At 40.9% G+C, this 17810-nt stretch overlaps 1 protein-coding gene across 2 annotated transcripts in view; it reads left to right on the forward strand.

Moving 5' to 3' along the window:
- The window catches only part of LOC120309589 (SLIT-ROBO Rho GTPase-activating protein 2B), a 112091-nt gene that overhangs the window by 45479 nt on the left and 48802 nt on the right, over nucleotides 1-17810 (forward strand). For both annotated transcript variants that reach the window (XM_039346986.1, XM_039346987.1), the window contains exon 3: nucleotides 7485-7647. In XM_039346986.1, the coding sequence (XP_039202920.1) occupies nucleotides 7485-7647 (163 nt within the window). The remainder of the gene's footprint in view (nucleotides 1-7484; nucleotides 7648-17810) is intronic.

Genomic DNA, 17810 nt, shown 5'->3' on the forward strand with positions numbered 1-17810 from the left:
CAATAGAATTTATTTTCTACAAGTTATGATACCATTTCAAATCTGTTTCCGAAATTTCAGTGGATGCAGAACAAAAGGCATATCCCTTTCTATTGGAGGGCCTTATCTGCTTTCTTATTGTTAAAGGAAATCCTGTTTGGTATGGGAAGAGGCTGAGCTGACCCTACTGCTATTGGCTAATATTATCACACACCTCCCCTCTGTAGCTCAGCCTGTGGAAGTTCCATTTTAGGAAGCAAGTATAATATTGCACAAATACCCAACTTTGTAGAATAGCATTCCATAGAAAATATGGTTTGCCTAAACACTGTTGGACTACCAGAACTTAGTCAGAGCAGAGCTCTTTTGGAATGCTCTCTGCTTATGCCATGGCATTCTGCACCAGCTACTGCCTCTAGATTCTTTTTAAGGGTAGCCCCATGAAGAGCATGTTGCGTTAATCCAGAGATTAGCAGTGACTGAGAGAAGAGCTTCTTGACTAGGAAGGAACACAACTAGCGTATAGCATGAAAGAGGCAAAGATCCTCCTAGCCACAATTGCCCCCTGCTCCTCAAGCAGGAATGATGAATCTAGGCGGATGCCCATATTATACATCAAGTCTATCTGGGGCAGTACAACTTTACCCATAATCAACAATGGTAAACTCCTATATACAGAAGAGCCCACCACCTATAGCCACTCTATCTTACCAAGGTTCGGTTGAAGCCTGTTCCCATCCTGAACCCCATAGCCACCAGGCACCACGAAGAACATCAATAGCATTGCTTAGTTATGTACAATTGGATATCGTTTGTATACTAATGGCCGTTCCTCCCATGGTTATATAGGATCTCATTCAGTGGTTTCATGTAGATGTTGAAAAGGAGCAGAGAGAGCCCTGAGCCCTGCAGCACCCCACAAAGGGGGGGGGGCATGAACTGGATCTCTCGCTTCCTATCAATATTGATTGGGACTGATCACAGAAGAAAGAGGTGACTCCCAGAACCAACGCAAAAGAATACCATGGTTGATGTACTGAAGACTACGGAGAGGTCAAGAAGAACCAAGATGGATGTATTAACTCCCACTCCTACCAGAGATCATCCAAAAATACAACCAGTACCATTGCTGTCCTTATCAGGGCCTGAAACCCTACTGGAAAGAGTCCAGATAAACTGTTTTATCTAAGACCTTCTCGACCATCTAAAAAGTTCAGTGTCAAATAATTTAAATATCCTTACTAGAGCATTTAGCTGCCCTTGAGCAGTAATTATAAGTATGTTCATATACTTGATATTCACAGTGGAATGTCTGTCTGTCTGTCTGTCTATTTATCTCTTAAACAATTTCTTACTTTATATCTTGTATATAAAATTTTTACTGCCTAGTTTAGTTCATCCAAGAAACATGTGTGATTGAATCTTACACAACTAAAATGTATTATGCATTTTAGAATAGTTTTAGTTAGGGGTGAAGATTTTACATTAAGCTAAGAACTAAATAAACTTTGGGCAAATGTCCTAGGGTCTGCATATGATGACTGTGAATATGCACAGCATAAAGTTGATGGAGCCTTTCTGGTATGGCCAAGCAGCTCTGTAATACTTGCCTGAAATCTTACATTCTCTCCCTTTGGACATTTCTTCCAGAATTCATTGTTTACATTCAGAAACAGTTGAGAACTCCACCTAAATTCACCCAGGACTAATTAGTTTCCATGGAGGAATTTCTGACTCCAAATAATTTTTATTCACAAAGAATAGCAAAGAGTCTTGCTATAAAGCAGTGGTTCTCAACCTGTGGGTCGGGACCCCATTTGGGGTCGAATGACCATTTTATGGGGGTCGCCAAACCACGCTGTCCGCCATTTTTTTCCCTTTTCCCTAGCTGTCCTACTCCCTCTTATTGGTGGCCACACCCACTTGGGGGTCACCACAACATGGGGAACTGTATTATGGGGTCACGGCATTAGAAAGGTTGAGAACCACTGCTATAAAGCTTTTTTTTTGTGATTGTGATTGTGTGTGAATAGTTCTTCATCTTCCTCTGCCTTCTGGTAATAACGCTGCTCTCACAGCATTGGAATTAGGTTTTCAAAGCCAGGTGTCTGGTTTACAGGTTCATACAAAATAGATAACATCTAACTTTTTAGTTATTTCTAAGACTTTAGGCCAGCGGTTCTCAACCTTTGTGTGACGGCGACCCCCGTCACACGGCGCGGCGCATGCGTGGCGGCACCCCCATGCACGGTTCGCATGTGCGGCGCCGCCCCCTGTGGGGGAAAAATGGCGGATCGCGTTTGGCGACCCCCGTAAAATGGTCGTTCGACCCCAAATGGGGTCGCGATCCATAGGTTGAGAACCGCTGCTTTAGGCAGACAGGCTTCCTTTGCTACAGAGAGGTCCTCAATTAGCCCTGCACATTCCATTCAAAAGGCAAGTACAGTATTTAGTCTAAAATGCATCCGTGCCAAAATTAAAATTGTCAGCAAACACCACACATGTACTATAGTACTGTCATCTATACTGTCATCTATCCCCAACCCTGGGCCGTGGCCCAGTACTGGGCTGTGGCTCATTCGGAACTGGGCTGGGCAAGTGGCGGATGAGCACAGCTCCACTTGTGCATGGTCCTGCCCCTCGCACCATCCCTTCTCCCCCCCACACACCAGGCTGCCAAGCTAGAAAGTTTGGGGACTTCTGATCTATACTGTTGATCCTAAAAGGCAGAAGCCATCTACCTCTGTAATATTTTCAATTGTAAAGCATGGCTGTTAAATCTGTTGTTATCAGTGTGGTCTTCTTTATCTTTAAATGTATCCCTCTTTTTTAACCTTGCTCCTTGACCTTTATTACTAGAGTTTTCAGATCCTTTCATTTTCAGCTGTTAGAGTAATGTCATCGTTATACTGCAAGTTATCAATGTTTCTTTGTCCGGTTTTAAAGCCACATTCAGTTTCCCTTAATATATGTTCAACATTTATTGTAGGTTTGAGTACATAAGTGGAGGTTATACAGTCTATAAAGATTCCTTTGCCAACCTGCAGTCAACCTGTTTTGCCCCATTCTGTTCACACTGTGACTTCCTGACCTGTATGTCACATTCATCTTAATAACTTGTTCATTCCCTGCTCCTCTGGTTCTTTACTGATGAGATTCAGGACTTCAAAGTGATTCTTGATATTCCCCTTGAAAATGGTGGATATATGTTCAAGATCATATTGTGGAAACTGATGGCTTTCATCTTTATCTTGACTTGGAACTTGCACATGAACAGCTTGTGTTCTATACCTAGACTTTGATGCTACAGTTGAGGTCTTCCACCTCCTTTTAATAATAATATAATCAATTTGATTTCTGTTTACGCCATCTAGTGATGTCTGTCTATACAGGTGTTGTTTTACTTGCTTGAAGACAGTGTAACCTATGAAGAAGTAATTGGAGGGCAAAACTTACTAACTTGGTCTCCTGCTTTGTTTTAGTTCTATCCAATTCAATCTCAGTTTCATCCTTAATGTATTCAACTTTGACATTCCAGTCTCCAGTCATAAGCAGCACATCTTTGCTTGAATGCTTTGTTATTTCAAATTCAGCTTGAGCATAAAACTCATCAGCTCAGTCTTCTTCTGCATCAGTGGTTGGAGCATAAACATGGACGATCATCATATTAAAGGGTCAGGTTCATGAAGTCTAATTGATATTATTTGGTCATTGATTTCATTGTAGCCAAATACTGTTCTTGCTATACTTTTCCCAGGTATAAAAACAGTGCCATTCCTTTTTGGTTTTTATGTCCTGAGTAGTAACAGTACAATCTTCTGACTGAAATTGTCCAATTTCAGTCCATCTTGTTTTGCTACTGCCTAGGAAGTTAATCTGTACTCATTTCACTTCATCTTCCATGGTGTCTAGTTTTCATGTTCCTGGTTCCCACTGTAAATTCTGTTTTTGCAGTTTTGGATTTTCTTTTTCTGTATGGCAATATCGGCAACTAAATATCTTGAAGACTGTAATCCTGGAATGTTGAGGGCCATCCGATCTGAGGAGCCATCGTCCAATACTATATCATCAACTATTTCATATTGTCTGTCTAGGTGATTTTCTTGGTTGAAATACATAGGAGTGATTTACTACTGCTTTTTCCTACATGGTATGAATTGATGCCAATGCACTGAAGTGAGAATCTGCCTCCAGCATCTTCCTATATCACTGCTACCCTATATGAGTTACTGTAACTCCTGCCACAATGAGTTAGCACAGAAAGACTTGTTTGGGGGGATTGGAGAATGCTAAATGTTAAGTAATTCTAATAAGAAATGTATGCAATAATAGTCCAAAAGTACAAATAAGCCATCCACAATCTCAGTCCCCTGGAGCTAAAATCATTACCTTATTCAATTTATCACTTTGGTTGAATAACTAGAAAAATGTACATACTTGTCTAATTCTTGCCCTTTCAGAAGGAGGAGGAAGAGGAGGCAAAGAGCAGAACATGCATTCTTTTTAATGTTCAGGGGTATACAGTTCTGTAATCCTACAATTCTATAATAGAATGCACTTCATTCTATTTTTCCATTCAGAGTTTTTGACTTTTTGGTGTTGTTAGAATTTTTTTCCCCTGTGTGGCCAATTTGATTATATTTGGATTGCTGAAAAGAATTACTTGGTCACAAACAAACAAGCAGATATTGCCTGCTATTCATAAACAAAAGGCTGCACCTAGTCTTTGTAACAGAAAAGCTAGTGTTTGAAATCCATAGCCTGTAGGCAATTTGTAAGGCCCCCACGTTGCCCCATAGTATTTGACTATTGTATTGCCCTAGGCTGCCTAAGCCTGTGCTATTACAGCAACTAAAATAGATCCTGCCTTTTGCTGCAGAGGAACCAATCAATCACTTGCCCCAAGAAGCAATATTGTATCATTTTGTACCAGTGCAATGTCATTTGAAATTTTGTAGCATGTTGTATTAAGAATTGCAAAACCTGTAGGATCAACTAATCAAAACTGAAACTCGGCAAATGCAATGGGACTACATCCCCCATCATTCCTTCTCCTGATTGCACTGACTTGAGATGAACTATGGTATTACACATCTAGGGAGCCACAGGTTAAGGTTACCATATGCTGTATTTTATGGAAGGGCATAAATACAGCTCCGCAGACCTTTTGCTATTTTTATACTTGTATGCAAGAAAGAGAGTGTTTGTTCCGCGGCCAGTTCATTGTTACATTCCGTGGTGCTGCCTTTTGATCTTTGTCTCAAACTTTTCTGTGCAATAGCAGCATACAAACACAAAACCACAGAATAAAAGTATTTCTCCTTGAACGCACTACTTCTTTTTGGCAATTAGAACTAATGGTTGCTTTGAATCAATCAAACTGTCTCACTTCCTTTATATATGAATTCCTGAAGCAACCCGGATTGCAATTTTTCATCAATAAACTCTGCCAAATCAGCTGCTTTGAAAATAGGATTCTTGTATTTTGCTGTTTTGTTTAAATAAAATTAACCTGCATCTTACTGCAGATCCAGTCTTGCTTTGTGTTGTTTTGCTTTGGAAATAACTGTGGAAATCAAATTTCATTTATATTTCTGATATTTCTAGGAGCACTGTCTTTTATTTATTCACTTCACAGTGGCATTTATTTATTGGGATTGCATTGCTTACCTTGAAGGAGGAGCCTGGTGGATATGTATGTGTGAATGTGCTTTACTTGTTTAGGAGGGTGGGATTCAATTTGCACTGTAGTGGAAAAATGTGTGAACTGAAATGTGATATAAAATATAACTAAGTAAGGAATTGAATGTTAGTCATGAAAGTAGAATAACTGGTGTTTCAGAAAGTGAGTGAGTGAGTGAGTGTGTGTGTGAGAGAGAGACAGAGATTGAGATTTCAGGAGGATATTCTGAAGACTTGAAAACTTTTACTACTCTTTATAGCAGTATTATGCAGTCATGGAGGATAGTAAAGATCTTTCTTGATCTTTGAAGGACAAACATTGGACTTAAATTGATTAACTTCAAATTAAATATTTTGGGGCATATACAAGACATTTAAAGACAATTAAATTAAAGACATTTAAAAACTTTAGATTTATTTATTCATTTATTTTTGCTGAACTTTCCTTACACCTTTTCTATCTCTTACAACTGTTAGCTAAAGATTATGTAAGCCTGGAATTATCAGAATTAAAGTCCATCACCTCAAGTGGACATCAGGTTGAGTGAGGCTATTTTAGATAGTATTACATCTGAAAAATGTGCCATATAAATACTTTACCCCAGAGGTCTCCAACATATGGGCCACATGAGTGGCTGGCAAGTGCGCACGCATGCTCACCCCTTGCACCGGCGCTAGTGGAGCGGCAAGCTATGAGCCTTGCATTGGTGCCAGCTGAGCCTCATGCCAGCACTAGCTACGCGCTAGCCAAGCTGCGAACCACAAGTCTCGCACTGATATTAGCTGAGCCACGAGACTCACGCTGGCGCTAGTTGAGCTGTGAGATTTGTGTCAGTGCTAGCCGAGTTGCGCACCTCGTGCTGGTAAACCGCGTTCCGGCACTAGCAGCCCTATTTGTGGAGCACGTGTGCTTGCAGCCTGATTCGCGCACACATGCATGCATCCACATTAGCATAAAGGTGCCTGCCCCTCTCTTTCCCAGCGGGCCGCCAACCCAGAAAGATTGGGGACCCCTGCTTTATCCTCATGGCCAAATAATAGTAATAATAATCCATTTATACCCTAAAAGCTCACAGGACAGTTGTTTATGCTGGTCAGAGATGGTTATGCTGGAAACTGGCCTCTCTTTAAAAGTTTCTTGTCAATATTTTTTCTTTGTTGTTGAGATAAATGATGATGGAGTGAATATTTGTGTAATATCCTGTCATGAGATAATTTTCATGGTTACTATGATGGGAATGGGGCATGGCTATGTTCTGAGAAGAGTACAATGCTACTTTCTGTTCCCTGAGCGTTCACTTTCTGGAAAACTACAGTTCACAAGGTCATCAGCTTGCAGCCTTTAACTTCCTCCTTGCGTGTCATTCAATGTTTCTTCACTAAGTGATAAACCTTTTGATTATCCGTATGACAAACCCAAACAAAACTCTGATGATACTTCTGTGTAAAGGTCATTATCCTATAGGACGTGCCACATTTAATCATATTCTTTCTTACATTACTGTTTTATTCTTTTATTTTTGAAAGCTTGGTGGCTAGCAGTTTTTTTTTTTTTTGTTATGACTTCATATAAGCTAGCAAGTAGCTAATAGTTGGATATCTTTTGGGTAAAAATAATGAATATCAAAGGGACTACAGGTTTGTTGGTGTTTTTTTTACAGTTCTTGTAGATTGTCTATTCATGTCTTGATTATAGGATGATGGTTTACCAACATTTTCCCTCACTTCCCTGATAACTGCATCAATGTTTGTATTTGAAAACTTCACTGTGTAAAATAATACACTGGGTGAAAAGTCATATTATGGTTTTGTTTCTCCTGTAGGAAGGATCAAAATGTTCTTTCTCCGGTCAATTGCTGGAACCTCCTCTTAAATCAGGTGAAGAGAGAGAGCAGGGACCACACTACTTTGAGTGACATCTATCTGAACAATATAATCCCTCGGTTTGTTCAAGTCAGTGAAGACTCTGGACGACTTTTCAAAAAGGTAATGATTTTATTGTGACGTGCACTTCTTTATGGCTCCAGACATGGCTGAAGCAAATGTAGATGGGCACCTGGCCACTATTGTTTCTTGTCTAGTTGTGTTTAATGCATAATTTGGTTCAAAAGGCAGCTGCCTGGCTGCTGATTGGAGCATGCAGGTTGGAACATGTCACTCTGATGTCATGTTATTTTTCATTTAGCTGCCAATTTGCTTCTGGCTCAATTTATTGTGTTGATTTGAAGAATGTTAAACTCATAATGTGGCAAGGTTAGATATTTTAAAAGTTACTACCGGTATCTTTTAACATGGAGTCTGCCCTTCTTTTTCTCTGTCTATATGACCAGAGGGATGTCTGCAGAGGTCTTTTCTATCCTGGCATCAAGGTTGTGGAATAACGTCCTAAGGAAGGTCCATTGGCTCTCTCTGTGCTTGCTGTATTCAGTAGCTGGTGAAAACATATTTTTTTTAGAGAAACAGTTTTCACTGTTTTGAGCTAATTATTTGTAGTCTGAGCTAGTCATAATTGTTCCAAGGCACAGCAACAATTTTGAGTTTGTTGTTGTTGATTTAGCAAGTTGCATTGCTTGTTTTCTTTTAATGAGACCTTTCATTTTCTATTTATTCTTTTATGCTCTGATTTCATTTTTTTACTTAATAAAAATACATAAACAATGAAGAATTGAACATACTCACTTTTCATGTTGGGGCCAAATCTAAAGTAGCATTTCGTGACCTTGTTTATATATAAGCAAAACAATTCATTTTTGCTATAATCAGCACTAGTGTTAAAAAATGTAGGGACAGCAACGGCATCTGACACAGAGTGTGTTTTCAAAGAATCTAACTGCAGTGATTCACTTAACAACTGGGGCAAGAAATGTTGTAAAATGGGGCAAAAGTCACTTAACCAGTGTTTCACTTAGCAACGGAAATGTTGGGCTCAATTGTGGTCCTAAGTCGAGGACTACCTGTATTTAGGAAAATAAGATGCTATTTTGAAATTTTGTTCTACTAGACATTGAGGGAAGAGTCAAAGGAGGCTGAAAACTAATATATTTGTTCTTGAGAATAAGATCAATGGGGCTTGCTTATAAGCAAATATGCAGTAACTGATAGTTGAGTGTTTTTTAAAAAAATCTTCTTTACTAAAATTGTCAGTTTTTCTGGGCCAAGTTGGCCAATGTCAGAGTTCAGTAAAACCCAGGAGGATCACAGTACCTTAATTTCTTAATTGAAGTAACTATGAAATTGCTATAAAAACAAAAAAATACAGTAACTTATCATGGGGATTTAAAATAGGTTTGCTATCTGCATTAAATTTTAGAATAGCTACAATGTAATTTTAAATATAGGTATAACTATTTCATTATTCATTTTCTACCTAATAATACATTTTCTTTCTCTCTTCCCCCCTCCCTGCTCAAATATGCCTAGGCAGGAGCTGTTACTTGTCAGGAAACAAAAAGCATGATTTTAGTATCTAAGTAACAACCCTGCCAACTTGGTCAAACGCCAAGACAGTTTCATATATAAACTCGCTTTCGGCTTGTTGTGTGTCGCTACTCTATAGCTCTTTGTATCAGTCTCTCCTGGGGAATCTTTCCTCAAGTGACATATGATATGTGAAATGGAAATGCTATGTGACTGTACCCATAACCTCTCCTGATTGTCTTCTTTGCTGGAAACTTCCTTTAGTGTTACGATCAATCTGAAAAGTGTGAACTAGCACAAGGCAACTGATAAAGGCCGAGTATCAAAGCTCATAAGTGGCAGATTTGTTAACAAGCAAGTAGCTAACCTGTTTAACTACAGAACAAATTATAAAATGAAGTGACACTAGAGACCCAAGTGTTATGTAGGAAACCTGGCTAGGTGACTTTGACCTAGTCATTTTCTCTCAGCCCTAGACTGGAAAGTTGAAAAGTGTCTATCTATTAACCTCACTGGAGCAGCATAATAGGTTATGATCCATAAGCTTTAGTGAAGAAATCTTCATTCTAAAGTGGATTAATTTGGGCTCATAATAGTAATAACAAACATTAGCTGTGTAAAAGTAGTTATAAAATCAGGGGGAAACTCTTTGAAGTAATTGTGTCAAACTACATCATAGTTGATTAGCTACAAGTGATCCAACAATTAAGAAAATTCTAGTTTCATCACTTTATTTGCTTCTTTGCTAATAATTTCCATTTAAAACATATTACCAGTGTAATTTTATAAAATAAGAAATCTTTTGTTGCGGTACTTAATTTGCTGTTGGATTTTAATGGCTGATGCCATGTATCCTTTATGTATTTTAATTGTAGGCTTTTGGGTTCATATTTTTATAGTGTAAATTTTTCTGCTTGTTTGTGATTTTATGTAGTTTTATAATAATACTGTCTTATTTGGATAGTTTCCAAGTGCATGGATTTTTTTATCTCATTTAGATGGAGATATATTATACGATATGTAAGGTAACTGAAATTAATTTGTTTATGAAGGATAGTCCTTTTCTATTAATGTTGTCCTTGGGGGAAGATATACAAAATCTCATGTTACACAAATTAAAGTCACTTTTGCATGTGCATTTGCAATAACCTAGTCTTTAGCTGACTGTATTCAGCAGGTCAGCGGTTCAAATCTCACCGGCTCAAGGTTGACTCAGCCTTCCATCATTCTGAGGTAGGTAAAATGAGGACCCAGATTGTTGGGGGCAATGTAAATATATATATACATTGCTTACTGGTGTACACCGCTTAGAGAGTGCTTGCACTTAAAGCGGTATATAAGTCTCATAAATAAATAAATATATAAATAAATAAATACTAGAAAACATTTGAGTAGAGCTATGAATATTTATATGTTCATTGGCTATTCATCTTCTGTTTTCATCCATGTTTTATCCTGAATAAGCTTTAAAGCTATGTTTATAAGGATGTTTATAAAATTGCTAAATAACTTGTCAGAGCCTGAAAGACAATACCTGTTTCCTTTGTGTTTCCTTGTAGTTCTGTTCTTATTTATTTATTTAGTACAATTTAGAGGTCATCCAACTTTATGTGACTCTGAGCTGCTTACATTTAAAAAATAGGGACAATAAAAATAAAGAGACAACGTAAGCATCTAGAAGCAAACTTTATTGCCTCTGTGCTGTTCTTCATTTATGACATAATTTATGAGAGTTTGCATCTTGAGGGATAAATGCATATATAATGTAGAGCTTGCATCTAATAAGCAAAAACATTAATAAGTGAAAGATACTGTAAGGACCCACCCCACTTTGCATCTTAAGAAGACAGAACTCTTGGAATAATTCTTCCAACAGGAATCCTTTATTAAGAGAAAATGGTTGCAGGCATGCTAGACAGGACTTGGGGTCCAAGCTCTCCCATTCAAGGTTTTAAGGGGTTCCCCAGTAGTCCCACCCAATCAACCCCCCTTCCAGTGATAGTTTCAAGTATCACAATTCCACTCCCTTTCTTCTTTCTTCCGTCTGGATGGAGACTTCAGATAACTACATGAAAGGCAATTACTCTCCTTTGGTATGCTAACACTTCGAGGTTACAATAAACACACATTCAGCATTCAGCTCTTTGAAGTGTACTGAAGGAAGTGAGGGCCATAAAGCCCCTTTGTTCTCCCCCTTCTCTCCCTCTTATGGCAGAATCCAGAGAAGGCAGAATTGGGAGTTTCTATATTTGATAATTTAAAGATGAAATATAATTGGATTCTGACATCCGGCCCCTCTTAACAATAAGAGAGATCCACCTGAAAGAAAACACAAGTATAAAATTTAGTCAGGCTTGTTAGGATACTCTGTGTGAAACTTCTTCAATAGCTTCGGGGCTCTGACATGACGTTTATGGACCCACTCATTTTGTGAGGGAGGGAGGTGTTTCCAGGCAACTAGGTACTGAGTTGCTCCATGATATCTCCTAGAGTCAAGGACTTCCTTTATTTCGAAGTGTTGTTCACCCTCCACCATGATTGGAGGTGGGGGGGGGGATTTTTGGCCGTAGAGGTGACTGATGCTCTCTTTTCAGCAAGCTGCAATGAAAAATTGGGTGTATTTGCCTGAGATTTTTGGGTAATTCTAATTCTACTGTTACTGGATTTATGATTCTTTTAATTGGAAAAGGTCCTATGTATTTTGGTCCAAGTTTTTTACAGGGCTGTAGGGACTTTAGGTATTTTGTAGATAAGTACACCATCTCTCCTATAATGAATGGTGTAGGCTCAACCCTTTTTTTATCGGCTTGTGTTTTGTAAGCCTGCCTAGCTTCATCTAGTGCTTTTCTGACTATTGGCCAGGTGTTTTGTAATTTTTCCATCCATTCTTTCAGCGAGGGGATCGTTGGTTCGTTTGGGGTTAATTCTGGCATGGGGTTGAAACTTTGACCGGTGGCTATTTGAAAAGGAGTGTAACCTGTGCTGGAGTGGACTGCATTATTGTAGGCAACTTCTGCAAAGGGGAGTAAGTCCGCCCACTCGGTCTGCTGGAAACTAAGAAAACATCTTAAATATTGCTTAAGTACTGAGTTCATTTTTTCAGCCCCCCCATTTCCTTGAGGGTGGTGGCTAGATGTCAGTCCCTGAGTGGTTCCTAAGAGGGATAAAAATTCCTTCCAAAATGCAGACGTAAATTGCACCCCCCTGTCAGAGATGATGCGTTGGGGTGCCCCATGCAATCTGTAAATGTGTTGGATGAAAAGTTTTGCTAAGGCTTTTGCAGTGGGAATCTTTTGGCAAGGGATAAAGTGCACCTGTTTGGAAAACAAGTCTGTGACCGTCCAGACCACAGTATTCCCATTGCTTTCTGGCAATTCCACTATAAAATCCATGGCTATTTCTCTCCAGGGGGCTGAGGGACTTGCCACTGTTTGCAATAGTCCTGGCACTTTCCCTTGCAACCTCTTTGCCGTGGCACATTTTGGACAACTGGCTATATAACTTTCAATGTCCTTTTTCATGGATGGCCACCAAAATTGCCGTTTAATTAAATGTAAAGTTTTTACAAATCCAAAATGCCCTGCTGATTTTGTGTCATGGCAAAGGTGCATGAAAGTTACTCTTTGAGTTGTTGGTATATATAACTTTTCCCCTATCCAAGGCAACCCGTCTTTCATTGTGCACACATTTTTGTTTTTCTGGAACCAATCATCTGTTTCCAAACTTTTTCTGAATTCAATTCCAGTTTGGCTGTCCAGTTGTGGTTTTAATTTGGCTTGGGTTCTTGTGGTTACTGGTGCTGCCAGTTGTGACTCTGCCATTATTGGTCTAGAGTCTGTGGTTCGTGCGCTGTTATATTGGGGCATGCGAGATAGTGCATCTGCCAGGAAGTTCTTTCTTCCTGGTAAATGTTTGAGCTTAAATTGGAATTGGTGAAAATGCTGGGACCAGCGGGCTTGTTTGGGATTGAGTTTCCTGGAAGTTTTCAGGGCTTCCAAATTTTTGTGATCAGTCCACACCTGGAAGGGGATTTTGTTGCCTTCCAGGAACTGTCGCCATGTGAGTAATGCCCAACGTATCCCATAAGCCTCCTTCTCCCATACGGGCCAGCGCTGTTCTGTTTCCGTGAGTTTCTTGGATGTATATGCACAGGGTTGCAATACTGCATCATCATTTTCTTGTAATAGCACAGCCCCCACTGCCACATCACTTGCATCTGCCTGTATTATGAAGGGTTGTCCATGTCTGGGTGCCTTAGTACTGGTTCGGCAGAAAAAAGTCTCTTTAGTCTCTCAAACGCTGCTTGGCACTCCATTGTCCATGTTAGTGGCTGGCTAGGTTTTACTGAGGATGTTCCCTTCGTTTTTAGTAAGTTAGTGAGGGGCAAGGCTATCTGTGCAAATGAGGGGATGAATTGGCGGTAAAAATTTGCAAAGCCCAGGAAACTTTGTAGTTGCTTTCTTGTGCGGGGTGGTGCCCATTCTAATACTGCTCTGACCTTCTCTGGGTCCATTTCAATGCCCTGTGGGGATATGCGATAGCCTAGGTAGTCTATCCTTTCCTGGTGGAATTCGCATTTTGAGAGTTTGGCATATAGGTGAGCGGCTCGCAGCTTCTTTAAAACCGCTCTGACAAGTTTGACGTGTTCTTCTTTTGTTTCGGTAAAGATAAGAATGTCGTCCAAGTAAACAAGGACCCCCTTAAACAGGTGCTCCCTTAGAACGTCATTGATTAGTTGCATAAAGACTGCAGGGCCCCCTTGTAATCCAAATGGCAAGACTTTGAATTGATAGCACCCCATGGGGCAGTTAAATGCAGTCTTCCATTCGTCCCCTTCCTTGATTCTCACGCGATAGTAAGCTTCCCTTAAGTCTAGTTTAGAAAAAATTTTCCCTTTCGATAGGTGTGACAGCATGTCTTTCATGAGGGGCAGCGGGTATAGGTTGCTTTCACTGATTGTGTTCAGGGCCCTATAATCCACGCATAAACGTAAAGAGCCATCCTTCTTCTCTCTAAAAAGGACCGGGGCAGCCACTTTAGGCTTAGCTGGTTCAATGAAACCTCTCTCCAGGTTTTTTTTTATAAATCTTTCCATTTCCTCCTTCTCCTTTGGGCTCATGGAGTATAATCTGGGCTTCGGGAGTTTTGCCCCAGGCTTGAATTCAATGGTACAGTCTGTGGGTCGGTGGGGGGGAAGCTCATTTGCCCTCTCCTCACTGAAGACTTCAGCAAGGTCCCTATATTCCTCTGGTATTTCTGTTAATCTTTTTTCCTCTCCTATGGATGCTTTTTCTATTCTTGATTCTGGTAGCCTCCCTTGGGGTTTTAAGTCCATAGGGTCCCCCTTCGGGAATTTGATTTCTGTCGTCCTCCAATTTACCCAGGGGTTCCATTTTTTCAACCATTCCATCCCTAGAATCATTGGGCATTCCATACCTGGGGTCACCACAAACGTTAAGTCCTCTTCATGGTTGCCCAGGGAGAGGTGTATTGGCAGAGTGGCTAGGGTAGCTGGCACCCCCCCTGCTATGGATCCATCTAGCTGGCCAAATGAGATTGGTTGTTCCAGTCTCCTGGATGGGATGCCCAGATTCCCCACTAGTGTTGGGCTAATGAGGCAGCGGGTGCAGCCAGAGTCTATTAAGGCTTTCACCTTCACAGCTTCGGGCATGGGGGGGATTAATATAGTCACTGTTTTGAAGATGGGTGTGATGCATCCACTTACCAGGGGTTCGCCCTCCGAGCTGTCATCTGAGGCATCCACCGGCCCTGTGGTGTAGGCTGGAGTTCTTTCCCCTTGGTGAGCAGAGGTGGGGGTTTCTGCAATTTCCATCATTCTCATGGCTGTTTCTTTTGGCTTAGCTGAATACTTTCCGGTTTTGTTGATTGGGGATCTGTCTGGGTTGTGCTGGGGGGCCTTTGAGCGGCATTCTACAGCTCGATGCCCTTCTCTTCCGCACTTGAAACACCCCATTTGCTTCTTGGCTGTATCCGATGATTTCACCGGTTGGTGTGTCAGCTCAGGCGGGGGGCGGCTCCATTGTTTTCCTCGGCGGTGCCTCTTCAATATGTCGATCTCTGCTTCCTCTGCCAAGACGTACCATTCCTCAAGTCGATGTGGGTCCCCTCGGGGCAGGCAAGCATCATATAGATCATAGTTTAGTCCGTCTTTGAAACGGCCAAGGAGGATGTCTTCTGGCCAATTCAGTTTGCTGGCAATGGCCCGGAATTCTTGTGTATACTCAGCCACTGGGCGTTTGCCCTGCCTCATCGTTGTTATTCTTTCACGGGCTTTGCGATCAGCCAGGGGGTCTTCAAATCGTCTTCTCAAAGAGGACATGAAACGGTTGAAGTTACTGAGTTCTGGGGCATTGGAGTCATGCAAGTTCACTACCCAATCTGCAGCTGGTCCATCCAGGGCAGATTGCACGATCCGGATGCGGGCTTTGTCGCTGGGAATATCCTGCCCATATTCCTCCATGTAGCTGAGGACTTGGGTTAGGAAAAACCCCAAGCGTGTTGGCTCCCCTTTGAATTTCACTTCCAACGGTGGACGTCTTGGAATGGATCGGTGCCTCCGTTGTGGGTGGTAGTGTCTTCCGTCCAGATTGCCATCTGTGGTCCGGTAGGGGGTGGGGGCTCCTGGATCAGTAGATGTCCCTGGGGTTGCAGGTTCCATGTCCCCCTCGGTGTCTCTCCCTTTGCGGCTCCAGGAACTGGGGCGGCCGTAGGGCTCAGTATTCTCCTCTCCTAGGGAGCTGAGAGTTCTCTTCATCAGGTCAATAGCTTTCTCTAGGATCCAGTCTGAGTACGGTGCCCAGCTTCCTCCCTCTTCACTTGCGTGCAGGGATTTCTCCATCTCCTGCTTCCATTCTGGTTGCTTGGTCCCCCGTCTCAGGGTCACCTTTCTTGATTCCTTTCCCCACTCACTTTTCTTTCCAACGCCCATCGACCAGCGAGGCTTGTGGTCCTGGGTCTCCACCACTTCTTCTCCTGAGGAAACTGGCCTCTCGGATCCCAACATATGGCAAGGTTCCATCTGGGTCAGCGGCTCTCTTTCCAGGGAGTTTTCCCCCTCTCTTGCTCCATTGTCTGACATGGTAAATTTTTGCAAAATCCCCCGGCAAGGGTCTCCCTTCCAGGTGGATTAATTTTGCAAGTCCTGTCTAATGTAAGGACCCACCCCACTTTGCATCTTAAGAAGACAGAACTCTTGGAATAATTCTTCCAACAGGAATCCTTTATTAAGAGAAAATGGTTGCAGGCATGCTAGACAGGACTTGGGGTCCCAAGCTCTCCCATTCAAGGTTTTAAGGGGTTCCCCAGTAGTCCCACCCAATCAACCCCCCTTCCAGTGATAGTTTCAAGTATCACAATTCCACTCCCTTTCTTCTTTCTTCCGTCTGGATGGAGACTTCAGATAACTACATGAAAGGCAATTACTCTCCTTTGGTATGCTAACACTTCGAGGTTACAATAAACACACATTCAGCATTTAGCTCTTTGAAGTGTAAAGAAGGAAGTGAGGGCCATAAAGCCCCTTTGTTCTCCCCCTTCTCTCCCTCTTATGGCAGAATCCAGAGAAGGCAGAATTGGGAGTTTCTATATTTGATAATTTAAAGATGAAATATAATTGGATTCTGACAGATACTTAATGTACATATATGCAAATCAGTGTTAATAAACAAGTAAGCATGAATAAGTGGCTTATTACAGGAGCCTAGTAAAGCCTGAGAAAAGAAGTTTACAATTATGCCTGGTTTACAAGTTCCAAAAGTTGATTTTGATTCAGATCACACCAACATGTTTAGAGAATTGCTAATACTAAATGTGAAGCATGGTCATGATCAACTGAGAAGCTGAAAAAAATGAACTGCTAGTGTGCCAGATGAAGCAACTCCCTTGCAAGGATAGTTCTAAGACATGCCTGCCACTATAATCGGGCCTTCCCGCTACATGGGCCTGTGAATGTGATAAGGTCTGTGTGAGGCACAGTTATGCCTTAACCCTTATCGCAGGGAAGGAAAGATGCATCCTGTCACAGTTATTGACAGTTAATGAACCCTGACATAGTCATGGATTCCATGAGGAAAAGTGGCCGCCTCTTGATTCTTTCAACAATGCATCAAAGAATAGTTTAAATTTTCTATAAAACAAATGCAAAACAAATGGATAATTTAGTCTTTAGCAGGCCACAACAAATTCTCTTGCTTTAAAATGAAGATGTTACCAAGATAGTTCATGCCTTCTGCCTGTCATCCTTTGTCATCAGTTTCCTTTTACATGATTAACTTTCATAAATTCCAGAAGCAATTTATATATTTAGGTCTTGTGAAGCTTTTCAGAAGTCTGTTTTCAGCCTCTGTTGTTAAATTTGTTTGCTATTAGAAACAGCTTGAAAGATGGTTAAATATAATCTGATTAAGGATTTATCTTTGTATAACATGATGAAGAGATTCTTTTCAAGGCTATGATAATAAGAAGGGACTCATTTATTTGAGCTATGGATGGAAGGCCGCCAACCACTTCAAAAGTATCTCTACTGATAAGGGAAGTCAGGTTGACTGCCAAAGCTAAAAATTGGGGGGTATGTAGAACGTATTGTCAATGCTTTTAATTTACTCAAAATGCTGTTTGCTGGTTAAGATTTTTTTCATCGTAGCAAGATTATTTAATGAGTTGGAACACTAGTGTTTGCTATTGAATGTGGGACTGGTCTTAGAATATTATAA

This window comes from Crotalus tigris, unplaced genomic scaffold (assembly GCF_016545835.1).
Source record: "Crotalus tigris isolate CLP2741 ecotype Arizona unplaced genomic scaffold, ASM1654583v1 scf7180000018042.565515, whole genome shotgun sequence".
Classification (NCBI taxonomy): domain Eukaryota; kingdom Metazoa; phylum Chordata; class Lepidosauria; order Squamata; family Viperidae; genus Crotalus; species Crotalus tigris.